The sequence below is a fragment of the Rhincodon typus genome, chromosome 6, assembly GCF_021869965.1.
Source record: "Rhincodon typus isolate 14 chromosome 6, sRhiTyp1.1, whole genome shotgun sequence".
Lineage (NCBI taxonomy): Eukaryota > Metazoa > Chordata > Chondrichthyes > Orectolobiformes > Rhincodontidae > Rhincodon > Rhincodon typus.
Genome location: NC_063337.1, coordinates 55,901,920 through 55,927,225, shown reverse-complemented (window position 1 = coordinate 55,927,225; position 25,306 = coordinate 55,901,920). Strand labels below are relative to the sequence as shown.

Here is a 25,306-nt window from a genome sequence, read left to right as displayed (position 1 = left end):
GAAAGAAATTCACCCAGATTAGCTCAACGTTTTTCAACTAGAAAATTTCAAATTAGAAATGGTGTGAAATCCTAATTAAATATCCAGAAATTTTTTAGGAAAGTCTAGGGGCAATTAAAGGAGCCAAGGTCATCTTGCATGTTGCCCAGGAAGCAAGTCCACAATTCTGTAAGACCCGCACAGTTCTATTTGCCTTACGGGCAATAGTAGAGGCAGTAATCATAGGGCTGGAAAACAAAGGAATCATCAAACCAGTGCAGTTTGTGGAATAGGTGGCACCCACCGTACTGATTTTGAAGCCCAACGGGTTGGTTCGCCTTTGTGGGGATTTTAAGCAAACAGTAAACTGCTTTTTGCAGCCAGAGAAATACGCAATGCTTCGCATGAGGATTTATACGCAAAGCTGGTGGTGGGTCTGACCTTCACGAAGCTGGGCATGAGTCATGCGTACTTGCAATTGCAGTTAGATGAGGATTCCCGGAATAATGCAACAAATAATACCCATAAGGATTTGTGCCAATATATGAGACTGCCATTTGGGGTATCATCAAGCTGTGTAATTTTCCAGTGGATGATGAAGAATGTTTTACAAGGTCTAGCCCAGGTCGCCATTTATCTAGATGATGCTAATAACAGGGAAAACCAATAAGGAGCACTTTAGAGAACTTCGATATAGTCCTTAGGCATTTCTCCAAAGCCAGCATGTGTTTGAGAAGAGAAAAATATGTGTTCCAGGCACCCCAAATGACGTACTTGGGCTACAGATTTGACAAGACTGCGTTACACCTATTGGAAGATAAAGTGAAGGTGATCAAAGGTGCCCCGGCTCCCAGGCCTGTGCCAGAGCTTAGATCTTTTCTTGGGCTGGTGAATTATTACAGAAAGTTTGTACATAATCTGGCCTCCATCCGGGCATCTCTGCATCAACTTCTAAAATAGAATCAGCCTTGGAAATGGTCGTGTAGCCAAGTCAAAGCTTTCAGGGAAGTGAAGAGACAGCTATCATTGTCTCAGGTGTTGACACACTATGATCCCAAGCAAGATCTGGGTTTGACTTGCAATGCTTCCCCATCAAGTGGTCCAATGGAGCGAAACACCCAACAGCATATGCATCCAGCATGTTGACTAATGCAGAGCATTAATGCACCCAGACAGAGAAGGATGGTTTAGCAGTCATATTTGAAGTCTGGAAGTTTCACCAATACCTTTACCCTAATGGGTGCCATCATAACTCAGTAGTTAGCACTGCTGACTCACAGTGTCAGGGACTCAGGTTCAATTCCAGCCTCAGGCTATTGTCTGTGTGGAGTTTGCTCATTCCCCCTGTGTCTACATGGGTTTCTTCCCACAGTCCAAAGATGTGCAAGTTAAGTGGATTGGCCATGCTAAATTGCCCATAGTGTCCAGGGATGTGTAGGTTAGGTGGATTAGCCATGGGATATGCAGGGTTGCAGGAATAGAGAAGGGGGTGGATTACTCTTCGGAGGGTTGGTGTGGCTGAATGGCCTGGTTTCACACCTGTAGGGATTCTAAGATTCTATTCTATGATTCTTTCTAGACATAAAAATGTAATAATAACAGACCACAAACCCTTGTTAAGTCTACTTAAAGAGGACAAAGCAGCACCACCCATTGTTTCAGGCCAAATTCAGCAATGGGCTCTAATACTAAGTATGTATAATTACAAGTTGGAACATCGTCCAGGAGGCCAAGTAGCAAATGCAGATGCATTGGACCACTGCTGGTGGTACTGGCACTGAAAGAATCCATAAAGGCTTTAAATATTCTGGACACCCCCAATCACAGCTGACAATGTCAGCCTTTGAGCACAGAAAACTGAAACAGCTGGTGGTGATGGGGGAAACCAAAGGACTGTCACAATCATAGTTGAATCTTGTCTGGATCCGGAGAGAGCAGATCACAGTAGAGGATGCCATATTATTATGGGGAGCGAGAGTGATTGTCATGAGCAAAGGTCGCTGCTATATACTGGCTGAATGCCACCAGGGCCATCCAGGGGTTTCCAAAATAAAGATATATCTGCTGCCCAGGATCTGATGCAGACATTGCTGTATTTGGAGGGCAGTGCCCAGAGCACCAACAAGGGCAAGCATTATTGCTAGAAGCTCCCCCACATTCATGGGAGTGACCTGGTAAACCCTGGGCTCAGTCCACATTGACTATGCAGGTCCTTGCATAGGCTGAGTGTTCTTGGTCATTGTGGATACCCACTCGTAGTGCTGAACGTGCAAAGAGTTCATGCATCAAACATGGGGAAGACGATAGAAAAGCTGCCGTCATCTTTTCCAATGCACGAGCTCCTAGATGGTCACGGATAATGGGTCATTGTTTACCAGCAGGGACTTTGTGTATTTCCTAAAGATAATTTCCTTCCATTTTCTAATGGTATTCATCCTATAAGGACAGCTGAAAACCATCCATCATCCAATGGTCTGGCAGAAAGAGCAGTCCAAACTTTGAAGGCAGGCTTAAAGAAACAGCCTACAGCTTCATTAGATACCAAACAGTCCGGGTTCCTATTTGATTATAGGACCATCCCTCATGCAACTACAGGGATAGCTACAGCAGAGTTGCTAATGGGGAGAAGACTTTGCACCAGGTTCAATCTGATCTTCCTGGACCAGGGGAGGAGGGTGAAATGGCATCAGGAACTCCAATGCTGAACACAAGATTCTGCTGTGTGAGAGAGACAGTTTGCTTCAGGGTCGAAGTTTGGTGTAGGAACCACAGGAATGGCCCTGTATGGATAAGAGACATGGTTCATGCAAGATCAGGTCCATTGATGCATAAAGTTCGGGTAGGTGCAACGGTCCTAAACAAGCATGTGGACTAAATGAAAGCTGCAAACTCGCAAACAGTGCGGGAGCAAAACATGCCTGGCTCCTCGAGTGCCCTTCTGACTGTTCTGGAACCCGTGGGTTCTCCCTTTCCATAAAGTGTTGAAGATACCTCGGAATCTGAGATGGACACGGTGGATATCACTGCCTCAACGCCTTTACCACCTGAAGAAGAGAATGAATTTCTTCTGAGACATTCCAAGTGCAAGTGGCAAGCTACTGTGTGTTATACTGCACCAATATCAGAGGCGGAGTTGGCAGAACCTGACTCTGTGCTAAAACGCCCACGAGGACCTCCATAAAAAAGAACGAGCCTATGTCCACGGACTCAGAGTGGGAGGGTTGTAGTGATCATAACGAGTTCAGCCAGGTGGACCTCATACAATACGAGTTCCCTGATTGGGGTTTTTAACCTAGTCCAATCAGCGAGCCCTGGCTGACAGATATAAACAGGAGTGTCAGAGGTTCTGTTCACTCTGAGAGCTGTGTCTCAGTTTCAAGGATTTTCCACATGTAAATAGAGGGTGACTTAGCAACAGGATATTGAGCTTTGTGGAGTTACTTCACTCAGCATCATCATATTCTTTAATCCTTACAGGCTGTTCTGATTGGCTTTAGATTATGATACATCAGATTCTGCTCTGAAATGACCTCTCTTCTGGAATTTGTGACCCTTTATAATACTGATTGGACAAAGTTCCTACCAGTGCAATTCTTTCATAGCATTGACCACCCCTGTTTCTTCTTACACTTGCTGTTGTTATGCTTTTTGGTGCCCTTTTATATCCCATCTCTGTAAAAATCTTAAAAATCTTAGAAATCTGCAATCATCTCTTACTCACTTTGGCTGACTAGTTTTTTTGTCAGCTTGCCGGAGGACTTTTCCTGCACTTTTTCCATCATTTTGCGGGGATCCCTCTCCAGAGTCTGGGAACTAGGTTGACAATGAAGTCCTTTGCATGCTGCATTGTACTGCTGGGTTTTTCTTCAGTTTTTTCCTTCTGTGGTCTGATTTCTGAGCTGGCCTTGTCTTCTATCCATTGTACTGTATTGCCTTCCCTTTAGGTACTCCTTTGCTACTTTCTATTATATAGTATGATTATGTTTGGGTTGTTGATAGAAGTTCATCCACATACCATTAGATATCAACAAATTTTATTCAGTATACTGTGTACAACTGTGGGTTAGAGAGGACATCTCTGGACCCCAGTTACCACTGGATATAATCTGACATTATCATTACATAGCTCCTTATGCACATGCTCAGTAGTTATTCTTAGAGTAAAGATATAGCTAACCCTTCCACACTGCCCCAGGTAAAATACTGGCAGCAGTGGAATGAGACCTTAAGTGGCCGTCAAAACCCCCCACAGCAAAACCTCAGGGATGTCACTGGATTTTATGAGCCGTACTCCTCCTCCCACTTCAAACCTGCTAGTCGGAGAATGTAAAATCCAGCTTGTACTTGGCCTGCAATGAACCATACACCCTTTCTTTTTCTTTCATCATATTTGTTCTTTCTGTTACCATACAAGGATCCCTGGTTTTATTTCCCCTGCCTGTCACTGCAACGTAGCTTGCCTGTATCTGAAGCATTTCATCCTTAAAGATAGCCATTGAACGATTGCAGTTTTTCCTGTCAAACTCCAGTATTAACTTGGCTACATCATTTCTCATCTTTTTGAAGTTAACTGTCTTCCAAATTAGAAATCCCCCTTTAGACTTTTCCTTTTTCTTTCCTTTGCTAATCTATGATGTGATGATCCCTGTTACCCAAGTTTCCCCCACATTCACTTGGTCAATTTTGCACTTATCATTACCCGGCACAGTTCTGACAATTTCTTCGTAAATGAACCTAGAACTCATGGAGGAAGTTCTCCAGATTTACAAGTACTGTGGGCTGCTGTTCTGCTGCTCTGATGACAATCTGTTTGCAATCCATCACACCCTGGGCATCAGGAAATCCATGAAACTGCTGCTGAGCTCTGGGCTACCTTATGTTGACCGGTGAGGTCAATGATGCTTCCTGTAGCAGACTGGACAGAGCCAGTGACATTGATGTCAAAAGTTATGCTAACTTTGAGAGCTGCAGCATAAATATGGCTCCTGGACCGTTAGGCAACAGGACCTGCTGCAGGATGCTTCGGAGTCTGCAACCAACATTCAGAAAAGTACAGACTATTTATGCACAGCTTTTTAGGTAGATCAGACTGGCTGTTAGAAAGTTCTTCCTGTTTAAATGGAATTGAGGTACAAGTTGAGTTAAGGTACTCATAGAATTCTAATTCACATATGTTTGCAGCACTACTATCTCTCATTGGTTGCTGTTTCGATCTACAAAAATATGTTGTTATTGAGAGGGTAGCAAACAGAAACAGAGCAGTGATTCCTTTGGACCCACCATCATACACTGTTTCTAATTGGTGAATGGATTTAAATCACCATCTGTGAGAATGCAGAGATGAGTGAAAATATATAGGTGGTTCTATTTATTTACATCTTATTTTACTAAGCTATTCAATGCCTTTTATTCTGTAAGTTTTCCTTATCCCTTGTGGGATGTTTAGTAGACATTCAGTTTTAGATTAACTTACACCTATAAATAGAGGGCAGAATGGTTAATACTCCTCTCAATTATTGCTCCTTGGTATTTTCTAACTTGCTTGTGGAAGAGGGCCAAGGAGCATTAGCCACCTTTCCCTCTCCTTTTTGTGCAGCTCTGCTACTGCAATATGATGAAATCTAGTGTTGGTGTGAAAATAGCTGCCTAACACTCAGATGCATGTTTTATAAGATCGTACTAAAAGTCATGGTTATGCCCAGCAGTGAGAGGAAAATGTTCCTCTTTAGTGTCAATGCTTTAAAATTAAATAAGTTCACGACTAGGATCAATAGTCATCTGAAAGCAGAAGTAGAATGGATGTTGATTCGAGCAAGCACGTGGATGGCTTCATCCAGCATTGTACAAACACCAAGAGTGATTAAAGATAAATATTTGAGTGAGGTGTTTTGAATTGTAAAGGCACTATGTAATTATTTTACAAAACTTGTGTTTTATCTTGCTTTTAAATTATTTTGAAGCATTTGAAGTATCCACATTGTCCTGCAGATTAAAAGTTAACATAAATACATCTGAGTGTTTCAAAATCCCCTTAAATTTATATTGCTATTTTCTACAAATGAGCAGTGCTTTCAAAAGAGAGAATCTTTAGAGAAATAAACTTCAACAATAGCATTTTATAAAAACAAAATATGTTCAAGAAATTTTGAATAATAATTTTAGAGGAAGACTAAGGTTGCTAATGTTTTCTAGACTATCACCTGTAAGGGAGTACAGAAAGCCAACCAGGGATTTGACAGGACATCAGAGCTGAGCCCAATCCTGTTTAAATGCACACTTTCCAGCAGGGGTCACTGGATAATGATAAAGAGTAGGAATAAGCCCCTATGCCAGTACACTGCAGTCATGATACCCCTACTACCACTGTAGCTTCTATAAGCAAATGATACACACAGTGGGAATTGAATCTGTGACTTTCCTTGTCAGTGTAGGACATCAACTCCTTTACAGTTTAAAATCATTGCAGTACCCTCCTAGTTTAACTCCACCTTCCTGCTACTTTTAATACATCAACACCACAAGTATAACAGAATAAGTAAATAATTGAATGATACTCTTACTTTGAAAATATTACTATAGAGTTAGAAACATTATGCATAATAATTTCACAAAACTGCATCAGGTAGTTCAACCGTTGTGCTGAAGATAATTTCCTTTTTATTATACACAATTTTGATTGATCTTCACTCGGCTGACTTGAAGGTATTGTGACCTTTGTTTTTAAAATTAACCTGCATTTTGTACCAGATGAGAGTAAAAGTAGAAAATTCTCTCCAATTGTTTATGTTGGCAGCAATGTCAAGTGAGGTGCCATAATTTTTTTTTTAAACTTGCATATAATTCCCTTGTTAGGCACAATAGCATTAAAAGAATAACCAAAATTTGTATCCTCAGTACAGTCAGTGCCACGTTTATTGCTGAAAAAAATCATCTTTGTTTTAAATATAGATTATTTTTCTTGTGCAAATGAATGCGTTTAAAAATTCCTTATCCACTCCTTGTCAGCTTAGACCTTAGAAACCTATAAACAAATGAATTAAAATGGAGCGTGCTAACAATTGGTGGAGGCAGGGGAGATCAGTGTTGGGCATTAGCAGAAATTAATTCGTAGCTTTACTTGTCTGAATGAATTTGGAAATCTATAAGTACTCAGGTGAAAATGATTTGGATGTAAATTCTGATAATGATTACTGGTGCCACTGAAAAAGCTGCAGTCAGCATTTAATGGCTTTGTTGTTTGATGTTATGAGCTATTAAACCATTCCATCATGTGCCACCACAGACTGCCGTGATAGGATGATGAGTTGAAATAACAGAAAACACCAATGCTATAGGTTGGTGAAATGACACTGGGTTTGACTGCACATTCTTAATGGGTCATTCCTTCTTGAGCTGTACTGCTGCTGCTGCTGTGGCAGGATAGCCCTGGAATCTGGTTACATCTGAGAAGATTTGAACATAATTGGCAAGGTAGGTTTGCTTTTAGGGGAGAAGCTAATTATTTTTTTAAAGAACAGGGAACATTAACAGCATGCTGATTTCAAGCATCAGTTTAAAGTGTTTGTACTGAAATTAACGGGAATGAAGATTTATAGAAATCCATTGCAATGTGTTTGGTTTCCCTGGTGATTTCTCGCAGTTGGTTGTCGACATTACCCTGCTATTGTAAATTTGTGCGTGGTTTGCAATATAATTCTCTATTTATGCTTTGAAGGAGTTTGGCTTATGTTTTCTTAACTCTTCTTGATGAGTTGTCATATCATTATTTTCTTTCTTAATTTTAAACTTTTGAACATTCCTCTTGTAGCCATGGATTGAATTGAGATAATGAGATGGATGTTGTTTGGTCTTTGAGTGCAATAAGCTGTATGATTAAGCTATCACAGTTGTTAAGGAGATAGAATTTTCATTTGTAATTTTGAATTATTCTGGAGCAGAATGCAAGTGTTGTGCAGGCTGAAAGACACAGCTTTAGGGCAAATCTATTGAGTTCTGATTGTATGTCTCTTGTTTTTTTTTCCTCCCTCCTGACAATATGTTAAAAATATTTTATAATATAATAGCTATATATCAGTATGTTTTGCAAAATCAGTAAATTATGACACATTTCATATTCTGTATTGTGATAAAATTTCTACTTTAATTATTAGTACGTGCAAAATGGTTTTTGTATGGTATTAATACTAATATAAATGTGAGCAAGAATATAGATGTCACTTAAATCTGTTTGAGTTGTTTGATTTTCTGCAATATAATGCTGCACGAGAATTTTCAATGAATTCTTGCATATATGTATGTGCATACATTTTTCATAAGCCCTGCAATATTGTAGTGTAAAATGCCCAATAATTTTAGAGGTGAAAGCTAACATACATTCTTGAATGAAATCAGTAATGCATTGGCAATGATGCATATGGTTGATTACAGTATTATGGCTGTGATGTACTTATTGTCGATCTGTTGACATTAGAATCAAATGAAAGAAAGGTCTGCATCTTTCTCCCAGAAATGAACTTAATTCAGCTCCATGAACACTGCAGTTTTCATAGCGTTGCTTTGAGTTTACTGGCATTGGGTGTGAATGTATGTGGTGAAGAGAGGGCGTGTTGGGAAGAAATAGAATAAGTTCAAATAATTGTTGTGATTTCACTTTGATAAACCCAAAATTGAATATAATGCTAGAAAATAAAAGCTAAAATACTTGCATCTTTTTTCCTCTTCCCAATTCCCACCTTCTCCATTCAGAGTACAGCCGGTTTGAGGCAAAAATCCATGACTTACGGGAACAGATGATGAATCACAGCATGAGTTCTGGGTCTGGTTCCCTAAGAACTAATCAGAAACGCTCATTGTATGTAAGGTAAGTAAATTTATTTGCTATTTATTTACTTAACTGGTAACTATACTGTTACATAGAGTGTAATGTACACCGATACATAGACTTGTATAGTAATTGTATCACAACGCGAAAAGGATACAAAGCTAGCCAGAACAAGCCAAATAGTTGGGCCACTGTTGCCAGCCACATTCGTTTATTTACTAACAAATTATAGGCACCAGTCACAGTCCTAGTGATAGCTTGCCAGCATTGGCTCAAGTGCGTTTGTGTGAGGCCAGAAGCAATTAGCAGTGACCTGGAGTAGTCCATGAATAATAAGAAGATGAAAGAAGCCTGTTCTTTCTGTTTCCATGGTAAGAGAAGTAAAAAGAGAGGTTAAAATTACCTCTAGCAACCATTATTATTCCACTTTTTCATTATTTAGCACCTGAAGTACCTTCACTGATGAAGCAGATGCTTCATCCATGTTCGCTCTTATTGGAGATTTAAGCAGCCTTTTCATGCCTGTAAAATGCGATCCAATTTCTAGGCCATTGCTGTTTTAAATGGATTTTTAGGTCATGCTTCATCAGTAAATGACACACCATATGTTAAAATATTATTGCAGCTGTTGAAATAATAGTCATTTTATCTCATAACGAGCTATGTAGGTAGGCTTAAGATTTGAACCAGCATCTGGAGCTTTTCACCAGAGAAAAAGTATTGATAATGAAAATCCTTTCTTATTGGACCTAAAATAACTCTAAATGTCTATGGGTAATGCAACCTTGATAAGGCTTTTTACTTCATATCATTAGACAAGCATATAAACACCTTTATACTTAGCAATGTTAATAAATTGATTAACTTTATCCTCTTTGCTGACAATGTTACTTATGGAGAAAAATGCATGCAGATTAGCTCCACCACTGGTGATGTGAGAGGTACCATTGACCTTGTTGTTACTCACGTCACTCTGTTCCTCTGAAGACTGTTAAATTAAAGTCACTCTGTACTTACTGGCAGTTTTGATGTGCAATTTATTCCTGAAATCGAAAGCTGTGTCTTGGGAATAATCAATTTTTTTTCTAAGCTGCTAAGGGGAGAAGTATTTATAGGCAATCAATCCATCATTTCAGAAGGGGCATTTGCCAAACCTCTCCACCATTGTGTGTGCTTCAGTAAATCATTTTATAATGTCTTTAAATATGGTACACACAAAAATAATAGCTCAGTGTTTATGGCATTACAAGTTGCACTATAAATCCACTGCATCACAAAGTCATAAGCTGCAGCAATACAAGCTCTTCATCTTCTCCAGAATATGAGGAATAAGAAAAAAAGATAGGTCAGGAAATAAATGAATCCTCATCACTATAGTATATCTTGCTTAGCTAGTTAGAAACTGAATGCTCAGAAAAGTCAGGAAGTAAGCCATTTATAATGTCACTTGACTGCACCTTTGCCTCAGCTCATTTGCTGCTGAAACACTTGTCCCTTCTTTTGTTCTATCTATACTTGACTATCCCAACACATTCTTGGTTGGCCTCTGTATACTCTATTGTCTGCTACCTGCACTAAGTCCCATTCACACTACCCATATATTTGTTAATAATAGATAAACACAAGTTCTTCTTGTTCTCCCTATGTAATATGAAGTTTCTAGTACAAAAATGCGAAGAGTGGGCAACTGAGCAATTTGATTGAAAAATGAATGAAGTCTAAACTGAAAGCTGCTTTCTTCATGTCTCTGCTGCCATTGATCTGATCACAACTGAATTAGGTGCAGTCTCGACTTCATCGTTGAATTAATTACTCAGTACGACAAAACTTAAATGTTCCTAAAAAGAGACATGAAGTCAAAGCTTTTTGCCTTGTATTCATCAGGACTGAAGCACAAGAAAAGTAACTTAGAAACATAGATATACAGAATATATGAGCAGGAGAAGGCCATTCAGCCTTTCAGGCCTGCTTCGCTATTCAATAGGATCGTGGCTGATCATCCAACTGAGTACCCTGTTCCTACTTTCTTCCGATATCCTTTGATCCCTTTATTCCAAAGAACTATACCTATATCTTTCTAGAAAGTCTTAACAGTTTCCTGTTGCAGAGAATTTAACAGGCTCACTGGTCGCTGGGTGAAGAAATTTCTCATTCTCTCTGTTCTAAAAAGACCCTTATCCTTTGACTGTGACCCCTGCTTCTGGAATTCCTGAACTCATTGAGAACTTTCTGTTGATAGAAGGTGAGCCTGTCTGGCAGCCAAAGGGCAGCCTATCTGCCCTTGCCAAAGCAGATGCACTTAATTATTTCTTGGGCCTCAGGCATAAAAATTCCCATTCTAGAGCTGAGCAATACTTTCTGACTGCTAAAGTTAGCTGCATATCAAAGTCAGACAGTTACCAATGTAAAATTTTGAAAATTAGCTTGTTTTTAAAAGATTGTTATAGAGAATGGAGAATGAGTAGTTGAGGCAGAAAACATTGACGAAATCTGATTTCTGATGAAGGGTCTAGGCCCGAAACGTCAGCTTTCCTGCTCCTATGATGCTGCTTGGCCTGCTGTGTTCATCCAGCTCTACACCTTGTTATCTCAGATTTTCCAGCATCTGCAGTTCCTGCTATCTCTGATACAGGTTGAATTTTATGTTCTTTTTGTCTAAATGTTGGTTGTGTCTTTTTTTGCAGTCTTTTTTGCCGCAAGCCCTGTATCTTACTCAACTCATTTCATTAACTACCTGCCACCACATGACATGCCTTTCATCTGATTCTAACCTCCATCTTACCACACATCATTCTGGAGCAATTCACCACTCAGTGGGATATCTGTCAATAGACCAGCATCCTTACAGTCACATGTCTTTAAAAGGCTTCTGTACACTCAGGGTTGGCAATCTAGTGTTACCCCTCACTCACTGACTAAGTAATGGCACAACAGCCACAAAACCATCTGGTCAGGGTACATAGCCAGCATGACTGTCACTCTCTCAAACATTCAACCCGAATTCTATCACCCTACTCACTGTTTAACCACCATGTCCCACAGTTTTCTTGTCATTACATCATTGGATCTTGTTATGCTACATTCCATCTAAACACCTTTCCTAATTCACTACCACCTAGTCTAGATGGTATGTAATTGTGCCCATGGCTGATGATACAGGGACTTGTGAGCTAGGTGCTTATCTTTGCAGACAACATGCCCTCACAGCAGCCTTTATAGCTAGTTGAATGTGTGCTCTGCAGTACAACTCTAAGCCTTATAAATATCATGCAAGTGACTGGAGAGATGCCATGTGGATCATGAGATGGCAAATGTTAGATGCCACTGTCCATGGACGAAGGTAGTGGGCAGTTGGTGTCATGGATCATGCCCTAAGATACTGTTTGCTGTGGAGCAATGTGAAGAATGTTCACAGCCCGCAGCAAGCTGAAGCTACCAGTACCCATTCTGACTTCAAGGATTCTTGACATCTAGTTTGTTCGGCATATTAGGTAAGATAGGAAGCTGAATATTAATGAGGTGAGTTGTGCCACTAATAAGGTGTTTAACAAGCTGTAATCCCCTTTAGTTGACAACATGCTGCAGAGCGAGTAGCTTGCCTCATCGCCTGGCAGATACATAATAGATGCAGTAAGTTGATTCTATTACCTTGCAATAGGCCTTACCGGACTTCTTGTATGATTCTGCCATAAATCCCACCATAGCTGATGTAATTCAGACCCTATACGATTCTGCTGTATGTACTGAACATTTTTCCTTCCACAATGCATTTTCAATCTCACCACAAACCACCATCAGCGTATTTCTTCCCATGTGATGCTGGGCTGCAACATAATTCTTTATCAATGATAACTACAGTAGTAGCAGTAGTGTTCACACCTCAAAGAGTGATAGAGGAGATGGACAGAAGCAAAAATTGAATGAAGACCACAGAGAGGAAAAATGTAGTGAAAAAAATTTCTAAGATTAAAGCTCATTCTAGGAAAAATTGTAAATCACAAGTAGGTCTTTTGCTGTCTTGTCTTCTTAGGAAGATCACAGAAGAAATTGACATCTTGCTAATTTAGCATGCAAGTGTCTCCAGTAAAGCAGCAGACTTTATAGTCAGAGCTCATATTTTTTTTTAGTAACTAAATGCTCTTTAGTTACCTTTGGAAAATGTCCATTAGTGAAGCATTTCAGGCAGGAGAATATAATGGTTCTTTTGGGTCACTTCTCTAGTTGTTGTCATTTCATTGTCTGTTATTCTAACTCATTCTTTCCCTGGATTCATTTCCCTTAATCTTTATTCCCTCTTATAATACTCTATTTTATAAAGCTCAATAATCTAAAGGCTTGCTGAAGTGAACGAATGATTGTGACAAATTATTAACCCCCTTGTTCAATAATTTTGTGTAACGATGCACCTATTTTGTTGCTTCATTGACCTGCATACATTTGTGAAGTCACTGAGTAGAAATGCGGGTAATTGGACAGTTCATAGGGCATATACAATTGACATGTTGGATTGAACACCAAAATTAAGATTATAAAAATTAGCTGAATGTATGGTGACCAAAGTTTCAAAGGAATAAATGGAATGTTAATCGATTTTGAAATATTGAAACGGGTAGGAAGAAAAGTGAAAAGAAAATTCAGAGGCCAGGGTGAGCACATAGCAGGCACCTTACCCAACAGAATTTGGAATAAGTTTCTACTCCACGTCAGTGTCAATTCCAGTTGCAGTGGAGGAGTCTACCTCCCCAACCATATCCTCCCCTTTCCAGTACAGGTCTAGATGAGGTCACAATTACTATTCTGACAATGTTCTTTTACTTGGATTGGAACATGTAGAATGTTTATGAGCCTGTTTACTTTGGCCCTTACTGGGCCTCAATCTCCATTATTAGAGCACTAGCACACTGCGACTTCTTTTACGGCAACAGACTTAATGCCATTATCCATGGGTGTAGAGTAAAGTCTGTAATGTTCACTCATGCGGAGGCATGGAAAGGAGTGCCTGAAGTGAATCCCAGAGACAGCTTATTGCTACAGGTGAAGGACAAGATCAACCCAGTGATTTGACCCCAGGAATGGGGAAAAATTTGGAAAAAAGAGCCCATCAGTGACCAGAGCAGTGAGCAACAGTCTTCAAGACCTACCTAGGCACCAGACAATGGGGAATGAAATCCCACACAAAACTGACAAAGCGCAGGAGGAGGCAAGAAAATGAATCAGTCAACGGTGAGCAAAACATTACACTGAATCAGAGATCATTACACGTTGGAAAGAACACTCAAAATTCACCACTAGGAAGTGCATGATGAAACGGAATGTGTTTGATGCCATTAAGGAACTCCACAAGCATGTGCTAAGCCCAACCAACATTACAGAGCATTATGGATACCAATAGAAAGACCAAAATGGAGCTGCACTGCTACACAGAAAAAGGGAAAGAAAACATAGCCATTTGCAAATGTGTGGACATTACAGGATGCTGAGGAGCTGGATAAATTATTTCTGACTGATGGAGCAGGTCTGTTGGAGACTTTCTAATCTCCTGATGTTTCAGACTCACACAGCAAATTCTGGTATGCAGATGCCATTGTTAATGATAAGAAAACTCATTTTAAATTGAATAACAGGGAAATGTATCAATTCTTTCTAATGCAGAGCAACAGTTGAGGCAAAAGATTCTCAGAATATCTTCTATTTAACTTTGGGGCACTCAGTATATCAAAATCAAAGGTAGAAGTCAAAAGCATGCTACACTTCACAACAGTGGAAGAGAAATCATAGAAACCTTCTATGCCTTCCTAACCATTATACTACTTTATTTAACAGAGATGCTTGTGAAGCTTTAAATATTCTTTGGTTGGCAAGCATTGAGGACACTGACGTTGATTCAGTGCATCAGGAATTGCTTTCCACTATGGACTCTCCAGCAATAGGATAATACAAAACTTTAAGTTTTGTCAAAAGTAAAGCTCCAAATGGCAGGAATAAAAGAACCCAAAGACTAAGGTGACTAATCATAAAAGGGTATTATAGACCATAGTTTACTCTTCCTCTGGACAGTGAGATGGATGGAATGTACCACTTGTATCATTCAGTGGAGGATGAGGTGCTAGATCTTCCTGTACTCTTGGATGCACTGTTCATGAAGTCTCTGCTTCACTTTCAAGAAGAGTTACATCCCTTTGTTGAAGAAAGTAACAAAGATGTTAAATTATCTATTTGTTTCACAGAATTCATGAATGACATACAATCACTGCAAACGACTAGAAGAAATTCCTTACTGAAAGCCAGATCACCATAGTGAAGCAGCAAAAGACAAGTATCTTGAAGTCTCAGCTGCTGATAGCTGCACCTCTGCACTTGCTAGACAGGAATTGATCCTTGGTGAAGTTGTAGATATTTACTAATCAACTTGTTCAGAGATATTATGACACACAGTAAAAGTGTAATCCTATTAATCCAAAACACACCCTAATAAATTGAAAAGAAACAACACAGATTTTGTATACCCAAAACACCAGGTATACTTACTAAAATATCACTCCTGGTACACTACCCAAAACAATACTCCTGATATAGTTCCCAAAAGTACCACTTATACAGTACTCATAGTGACCTAGGACACATTGCCTAAAAAGGTAGTGAAAGCAGAAAGGTTAAATAACTTGAAATTAAATTGGATAGATAGTTGGGGGGAGCAAATTTGCAGAAGTATTGGGATAGAGAGGTAGAATAGGACTCATTGGATTGTTCTACAGAGAGCCACCATGGACTTGATTAACCAGATGACTTCCTTATGTGTCATCATTACTCTATAATACAAATTTTATTGACTATACCTTTCTATATAAAATATATTTTGTGTATGGTTTGTGCCCTGTAAACTGATGTAGAGGGGCAGATTGTGAAGTAACCTAAAAATTAGTTATTGCTCAATGCCTCCAGTTGGATTGTAAGATTACCAAATTGAGTGTGGAGAGAATCTCTATCCAAACACACTGTTAACAGTCCTGTAACACACGATGCATTTTCAATTGTGGTTAACATGGTCAATAAATGCTGACCTAGCCAGCAATGCTCTCATCTCATGAAGAAATAAACAAAAATCCCCTCTAGATTGCTACCAAACTCCAACAGGGTGGATGCTGAACATTTTGGCAGAATAGGAATGACTGATGATGGATCTTCAAGATGCCTTTCATTGTCTTCCTGAATTCGAGGTCTAATTTATCTAATTGCACTGAAAGACATGGAACTGATTTTAACTCTACGTTGTGGTAGGAATGGGTTGGGGGAGCATAGAAACCCTGACCACCCTATTTTACTGCTAACTCCCTGGTTCACCATTTAACTTTGCCATTAGCTGTGGTCAGAAACCAACCCAACGGAAACATTCAATGAGTAGTTACTCGAAATCTGGTACCAAATGTCATTAGAACTAAAACACTTTGTTTTTACTAGGTTTTAGTCAGTGGCAAATAACTTAGTAGAATATCATGTAAAAGACTTCAGAGATTGATTGATGAATCCCACCAATGCCTCATGGATGTTTAGTTTTGAGCTGCTAGGTCTACCAAGATCTACAACGGCCAGGGCAGCCAGTGTTGTGGTAGTTACAGCATAGAGTCATTTTACACATCTGCTACCTGCTTTTCCACTCAAGGGTGACTTGTAAAATCCAGCCTATTGTCATTGTTAATGAGACTAGCATTTCACTCTTGATTGATTATTTGAATTTAAACTCTCCCAGCTGTCATGGTAGGATTAGAACCTAAGACTCTAGAACATTAGTCCAGCTGCCCAAACCCCTCCAAATAAAAAGACAGACACAAACAACCAGATACACAGACAAACACACCTGCACACGCTCATTAAAATATGCAATATTTCTCTATTAATAGAGTTTATACTGTAAAGAATGAACATAAGGCAGGATCCACAATGGATAATGCAATAGTACAACCTAAGTTTCAGATATTTTCTGGTAGTGTGAAACCTGAAAAATTAATTATGTGAATTGTCCATCTGTGAATGATATGCAGATGCTGTAAATGATTATCCAGTTTCTTCCTTGGTAAGATCACATCTGGAGTACTGTGTACAAGTTTGATCTCCTTTTTTGAAAAATGATACATTGTATTAAAGCGGTTCAGAGAAGATTCACTTGTAGAATGGTTAAACAGGTTGAGCCTAGTCTTGTTGGAGTTTAGAGAAATGACAGGTGATATTATTGAACATGTAAATTAAGGGGGCTAATTCCTTTTGTGTGGGAGATTAGAAATAGAGGACATAGTTAAACTTAGAGATCTCCCCTTTTAAGACAGGGAGGAGTAGAGCTTGTTTACTGAGAGGGCTGCTAGTCTATGGAATTATTTTCCCCTGTGAACAATGAAGGCTGGTGTAGTGATTGTGACGATGGCAGCCAGGTAGATAATAGGATATGAGGTCCCTGATTGGACCAGATTAACAGCCCCAACCAAAGAACCTTGGCTGCCAGATATTAGCAGGAGTGTCAGAGATTCTGCTCACTTTAAGAGCTGGCTCTGAGGAAGCTGGATCAGTGTCAAGGACTCTCTGTGTGTAAATAAAGGATGACTTGGTGATGGGATATTGGCCTCTAGAGTTATTTCATTTGTGTCATTGATTTTATTTGTGGTGGAGCTAGATAGTTTTTTGATAGTCGGGGGAACCAAGGGCTACACCTGAAGATTGAGTTCAGACAACATCTGGGTTGGCTAAGATCTTATCAAATGACAGAGCAGGTTCAAAACGCCAAATGGTCTTCTCCTGCTCCCAAGCACTACGAACAATGTTCTTTTCTTGTCCCAACATTAGCTAATATTGTTCGTATTTCACTGTACTCAGATGCTGCATTCTCTGGGTCAACAACTTCTTCACAAGTGTCTCTGAATGAGCTGAAGCTGATCATGATCTATCCTGTACCAGGAAGTGTTAGGTGCAGGAGATTTTAACATATATATGTATATTCTTATGTATATTTCTTCATAGCAATTACTGGGAAACTGAAGTGGATAATTGAGGTTTTGGCTTAATGCAAGGGCCACAGGTCCCTGATAAGTTAAGAGATCAATGGAAGATGTCCCGTCTAATTGTGTTCAGAGGAGGGGTAAACCTGTGCAGACCTTGCCCAAGGTTTCATTATTGAACTTGAAAAAGCACTCATGCTCCTTCTGGACTTCAAAGAATCTCTGAGAAATGTAATACCATGCATTCCTGGGCCTTTGTAGGCTCAACATTGCTAGAAAAGCTAGTGGCTTAGAGAATGCATGCAATTTGCATAGATCCAAAATAACTTGGTTTCAAAGTCCAAATGATGACATCAACCCTGACATTTCTATATTTGAGGATCATACCTGACTAGAGTGAGTGACCTTCAAGCTCTGTGTAATGTTTTAGAAAGAGTAAAATAGTTGGAATCCTATGAGGTTTTCTTCACTTACTGCACATCACCCTTAAGAGTTGAAATACACAGATGACTGTAACAATAAACACTCAGACATCATGAAAAGATGAAAGAGTAGGAGCTGAAATGGATGAATAGTTCAGTGGCTGTGCTAGAAAAGCTTAGAAACTCCTGTAGCGCTCTCAGGTACATTCATCAGGATTCTTGAAAAATTGTTTGAACAAATAAAATTCAGTGGATATCTAATATGGATCAGATAAAATCCACTGTTCAAGCCAATAATACAAGCTGAATTTAATTCCCTCTTTCTACAGGCAAACCCATCATTATCCGCAGGATCCATTTCAGAGTTACCATAGAAACATCATAAAATCTGTTTGAGAAGTGTACAATCTGTTTGCGGAGAAAAGAGTTCAATGATTGGAGAAATATGAGAGAATTTTTTTCAGCTCTGTCTCCCTGTATCTTCAGTCACTTAAACTATTGATGAGTGAAGCAAAAGAAAGCTGTTTACATTAAACAAATAAGATTTATATTTAATAATTCCTATGTAACTGTTTCAATAGGAGAATATGAGTCACTTTGCTTCTCTCCAAATGATCAAATCTCTTTTATTTTGAAAAAGGCAAAATGTAAAGAATATGAAAACGGGCAGGAATGGATCCAAGACAATGGATCCAAAATGCCTCAGTGATTTCAGTGCACTTCAAGCATAATTCAGGCAAGGACCAAATCTCAAATGAGACATTATGCATGTCTTGAGACTGTAAATGAAACATCTACATTACACAAGTACTTCATTGATGCAGAGGAGACCTGCTGTGAGTGACACCAAACATGGTAGTTCTCAAATCCTGCAGTCTCACAGAGCCTGCACAGACTGGCCAGTATGACAATGAAATGTTACAGGAAAATATTATGACCTGGACCCCTGATTAGCAAAAACAGTATTGAAGTACTTTTGACTGCATTTGGACATATTCTTCTACTGTGTTCCACAACAAAGAATGACCATTCTCGCACTGAAATTTTAAGTAGGTTCAATTTACTTGGAAGTCTCAACTTTATTTAAGAGAGAAACTTATGACTTGCAATTAGAAAGCATCTTATATATGCTTCCTTTGCCCAGCTTGCTGCTGCTTGGTCTCCTCAGGTTGCTTGTCATTGGTGTCATCCTCGTCCTCAGCTAATTAACACACTCAACTCACACACATGTTCCTCTGGCAAAGAGCATATCTAAGCCATTGTTTACCCCTTTCCGAGAAGGGCTGAAGCCAACCAGTTGAATACGACATTGTCTTAAATTGTGACCTCTTAAATAAGGTGAGCATCTGAGTTGCATTCTCAAAGCATTAACACTTGAAGGTAGCTTGTGCATGAAGGAATCTATCCCTTGCCTACAAACTTTTGCATGTTCCACAGTAGATATCTGCAGCAGGTGTGATGCCAGCAAAATTGTCAAAATTACGTCTAGTACAATTAAGTGCCAATTTAATCTGAACATCACATTGTTATTAACTTCTCAAAGTGTAATATTTTTTTTTATTTATTCATGGAATGTGGGCATCACTTGCTGGGCCAATTTCATTGCCTTTGAGAAGGTGGTGGTGAGCTGTCTTCTTGACCTACTGCAGTCCATGTGCTGCAGGTAGACCAATAATGCTATTAGGGAAGGAACTCCAGGATTTTGATCCAACAACACTGAAGGAATAGTGATATATTTCCAAGTCAGGATTGTGAGTGGCCTGCAAGGCAACTTGTAGGTGGTGGTATTCCCCTGTATCTGCTGTTTTGACATTCTAGATGCAAATGATAGCTTTGGATTGGGGGAAAGCAGATTTTATTATAATAAAGCAGGATCTTGCCATAGTAAACTGGGAACAGTTCCTTGTGGGTAAGCCTACAGCATTCAAAAGGAGCTGGGGAGGGGCATTCAGAAAGGAGCTGCGGAGAGTACAGGTCCAACATGCACCCTTTAGAGGGAAATGTAGAAGTAATAAATTCAGAAAACCCTAGATTTCTAGGACAATTCAGGACTAGATAAAGAAGAAGAGTGAGCCTTTTAGCAAGTCCAAAGGGAGCAGTTCAGTTGCAGCCCTAGAGAGTTACAGGAAGTGCAGGAGGGAACTTAAAAAAGCAAGTAGAGGAGCAAAAAGGGGGCATGAGAAAGGACTTGTGAATAGGATTAGGGAGAATCCTAAACTATTTTATAACTACCTTAAAGGGAAAGCGTTAACCATGGAAAGAGTAGAGCCCATTAGGAACCTATGTGTAAAGTTGCAGGATATTGGAAGGGTGTTGAATGAATGGATGAATATTTCTCTTTGGTTTTCAGTCTGGTAACGGAGAACGTAGGTACAGAATTCAGAAAAAGGGACTGTAAGGAACGGAATATTGGAATATCTGTTGGGTTTAAAAACAGACAAATCCCCTGGCCCAAATGAATTGTGTCCCAGGCTGCTGTGGGAGGCGAGGCAGGAAATTGCAGGGGTTCTAACACAAAATTTTAATTCCTCTCTGGCTGCAGTGAAAGTGCTAAAGGACTGGAGAATGGCTAATGTGATTCCTTGTTTTAAGAGGGTATACAGATGAACCAGGAAATTACAGATCAATGAGTCAAACTATTAGAGAAACTTCTGAAGGACTGAATTAATACCCACTTGGAAAGTCATGGGTTAATTCGGCATAATCAGTGTGGTTTTGCCAGAGGGAGGTCATGCCTAACAAATTTGTTAGATTTTTTTTGAAAATATGATCAAGTGTGTGAATGAGGTAAGTTCAGTTGATGTAGTATATATGGATTTTAGCAAAGCTTTTGACAAGGTCCCACATGTAAAACTGTTTCAGAAAGTTAAAGGGGATTTAGGGAAACTAGGCAAGATGGATCAGAAACTGGCTTACTAATAGGACACGAAGGATAGTAGTAGAAGGCTGTTTGAGTGACTGGAGGCTGGGTTCCAGTGGTGTACCGCAAGGATCAGTACTGGGACCCTTATTGTTTGTTATATACATAAATGACATAGATGAAAATGTTGGGGGAATGTTAAGCAAATTTGCAGATGACACCAAGGTTGGGAGAGTGGTTGATAATAAAGAATATGGTTCCTCTAGGTTACAGGAAGACATAGATGGGTTAGTCAGATGGGCAGACCATTGGCAGATGATATTTAACTCTGACAAGTGCGAGGTAATGCACTTTGGCAGAAGAAACAAGATGAGGGAGTATTTAATGAATGGCAGGACACTGGGTAGCTTAGAAGAACAGGGGCATCTTGGGATAATTATTCACAGATCCCTGAAGTCAGCAGAGCATGTGAATAGGATAGTTAAGAAGGAATAATGGGACACTTGATTTCATCAGTCGTGACATAGAGTATAAGAGCAAGGAGGTAACATTAGAGTTGTACAAGAGCATTGGTCAGGCCACAACTGGAGTACTGTATGCAGTTCTGGTCACCTCACTTCAGGAAGGATGTGATAGCACTAGAAGGGGTGCAGAGGAAGTTCACCAGGATGTTGCCTGGAATGGAGAAATTGAGCAATAAGGAGAGACTAGGTAGGCTTGGATTGTTTTCATTAGAGCAGAGAAACCTGAGGGGGAACATGATTGAGGGGCATAAGATTATGAGAGGTATGGGCAGGGCCCATTGAGCAGCTGTACCCCTTGGTGGAATGGTCGGCCACAAGAGGGCATAGTTTTAGGGTAAAGGGAAGGAGATTCGGGGCCATTTGGGAAAAAAAACTTTCACTCAGCAGGTGATGGGAATCTGGAATGCAATGCCTGAGAAGTTAGCGGAGGCTGGAAATCTTACAGCCTCTAAAAAATATTTGGATGAGTACTTCAAATATCATAACATTCAAGGATATGGGACAAGTGCAGGAAATTGGGATTAGGGCACTTTTAATGGTAGTTTTTCAATGCAGACTCAATGGACCAAAGAGCCATTTCTGCACTGTATGAATCTATGATTCTAGACGGGTTTGGAGGGTGTTGTCTATCAATAGTGCATCTTCAGATGATACACATTGCTGCTACTGAGCATCGGTGGTGGATGGAGTCAATGCTAGTGGATATGGTGCCAATCTAACAAGCTGCTTGTCCTGGATGGTGTCAAGCTTCTTAAATGTCATCGGAGCTGCACTCAACCAGGCAAGTGAATGAAAAATGGTGTTCTGAAACAGGAAAAGAAGTTTGTGATAAAAGTTGGGTTCACAATTCAGTTGACAACCCTGTTGAACATAAACTACAAGAGAAAATTGATAATGGGAATGGAAGTGTAAAGAGATAGTAGGGACTAAAAGAATTTTGTATACATATAAATAGTGAAAAGGTGGTCAAAAGAAATGAGGGAATTAAATGGAGATCTCATTGTAGAGATAGTGAGTATTCCTGAGGCACTACAAACTTTACATGAGACTATGAGCTCTGTCCTTCATTTTGATTACACTCAGTAAAGAAAGTTTTGCTAATGCAACATCAAAGTTGGAGGTCACAGAAGCAAGGTGAAGATCTCTGCTCTGGATACGAAGATAGCATTTTTTCAAGTGTGACATTAAGGAGCCCTAGCAAAACTGAAATCACTGAGTGATAAAACTCAGTGGTTGAAATTATACCTAGCACAAAGGTTGTTTTTTTTGGATGTTAATTGTCATTGCCCAGGATATTGCTATAGGTGTTTTTCAAAATAGTGTCCTAGGCTTAACTATCTTCATCAGCTTCTTCAGTGACAATGACTCCATCGTAAAATCAGAAATCGGTTTGTTTGCTCATGATTGTACAGTGTTCAGTTATAATTCACAACTCTTCATACACTGAAGTAGTTAGTACATGTCTGCATACAGGAAGATGGAGAAAGCATTCAGACTTTGGCTATTAAAAAATACATAACATTATGCCACTTGAGTATGGGTCATGATCATCTCCAACCAGAGTGTATCTTGCCAGCTCACCTGGGCCTGGCACATGGCACCAGGACCACAAGTAGCTATATGGCCACAGTCTGACTGCCTTCAGTCTGGGGTGCTGACATACATGGCGCTGTTCATCTACTGGATAGACTTTCAGTAGAAGTGGTATGTACCAGCTAAAGTAGAATACGTGTTAGGAATCGTGATTTGAAGTCTGGCAATAAACTTAAAGTTGATTTTGAAAGAAATAAACAAGCCTCATTGTCATTTAGCATTTGAAGAAGCTACAAAGCAAAATCAACCAAATGTCCAAAGACAAAATCAAAAGGGTCACATTACACCATCATTATAACAGGGTAATAAATGTCAAAAAAATGAACCTGAAAGCTCTGTGTCTCAATGCGAGGAGCATTTGTAAGGTGGATGAATTAACTGTGCCGTTATTAACAGATATGATGTAATTGGAATCACAGAGACCTGGCTCCAGAGTGACCAAGGATGGGAATTCAACATCCAGTGTTATTAAATTTTCAGGAAAGATAGATGGAAAGGAAAGAGAGGTGGAATAGTTGTGCTGGTTAAGGAGGAGATTAACACAATGGTAAGGGAGGACATTAGCCTGGACAATGTGGAATCTGAATGGGTGGAGCTGCAGAACACCAAAGGGAAAAAGACCTCAGTGGGAGTCGTGTACAGACCACCAAACAGCAGTTGTGAGGTTGGGAATTGTATCAAACAGGAAATTAGAGATCCATGCAGTAAGGTTGCAACAGTTATTACGGGTGACTTCAGTGTACATATTGACTAGACTAACCAAACTGGTAGCAATGCAGTGGAGGAGGATTTCTTGGAATGTATGAGGGATGGTTTCCTCGATCAGCAGGTCGAGGAATTAGCTAGAGAGCAAGCCATCCTAGACTGAGTATTGTGTAATGAGAGGGGATTAATTAGCAATATTGTGGTGCGAGATCCTTTGGGATGTGACCATAATATGGTAGAATTCTTCGTTAAGATGGAGAGTGACGCAGTTAAATCTGAGAGTAGGATCCTGAACATTTAAAGAAATGTTTGATGCAATAAGGCATGTATTGGCTAGGATAAGCTGGCCAAAGATACTTAAGGGGTTGACGGTGGATAAGCAATGGCAGACATTTAAAGAATTCATGGATGAACTTCAACAATTGTATACTTCTATCTCGTGTAGGAGTAAAACAGGGAAGATGGCTCAACAATGGCTAATAAGGGAAATCAGGGATGGTGTTAAAGTCAAAGAGGAGGCACACAAATTGACCAGAAAAAGCAGCAAACCTGAGGACTGGGAAGAATTTGGCAGAGGAAGACAAAGGTTTAATTCTGAAGGGGAAAATTGAATATGAAAGTAAACTGCAGAAAACATACAAACTGACTGCAAAAGCTTCTGTAGATATGTGAAAAGAAAAATATTGGTGAAGACAAACATAGGTCCTTTGCGGTTAGAATCAGGTAAATTCATAATGGACAAAGCTGTTCACAATATAGATTAACGGTTTACACAAAGGAATTGAAAGCAATATCTCCAATTTGCAGATAACACTAAGTTAGGTGGCAATGTGTTCTGTGAGGAGGATGCTAAGAAGCTGCAGGGTGACTTGGACAGACTGGCTGAGTGGGCAAATACTTGGTAAATGCAATATAATGTGGATAAATGTGAGGTTATTCACTTTGGTGGCAAAAACAGGAAAATTGATTGTTATCTGAATGGTGGCAGCTTAGGAAAAGGTGAGGTGCAACAAGACCTGGGTGTCATGGTGAAGGTTGGCATGCAAATACAGCAGGCGGTGAGGAAAGCTAATGGCATGCTTGCCTTCATAGTGAGAGGATTTGAGTATCGGAGTAAGGATGTCTTATTGTAGTTATACAGGGCCTTGATGAGGCCACCCTTGAGTATTGTGTGCAGTTTTGGTCTCCTAGTCTGAGGAAGGACATTCTTGCTGTTGAGGAAGTCCAGTGAAGGTTCACCAAACTGATTCCCAGGATGGCAGGACTTACATTTGAAGAAAGACTGGATCAACTGGACTTGCACTCACTAGAATTTAGATGAATGAGGGGGGGATCTCATATGAAATCCTGATGGGACTGGACAGGCTAGATGTGGGAAGAACGTTCCTGATGTTGGGGAGGTCCAGAACTAAGGGTCA

The 25,306-nt window shown here is 39.8% G+C and overlaps 1 protein-coding gene across 1 annotated transcript in view; it reads left to right on the top strand.

Annotated features, from left to right (window-relative positions):
• LOC109935037 (disks large homolog 2-like) overlaps positions 1 to 25,306 on the top strand; it is an 890,971-nt gene that overhangs the window by 679,625 nt on the left and 186,040 nt on the right. Inside the window, exon 17 of the mRNA XM_048598394.1 lies at positions 8,725 to 8,839. Coding sequence (XP_048454351.1) covers positions 8,725 to 8,839 — 115 coding nt within the window. The remainder of the gene's footprint in view (positions 1 to 8,724; positions 8,840 to 25,306) is intronic.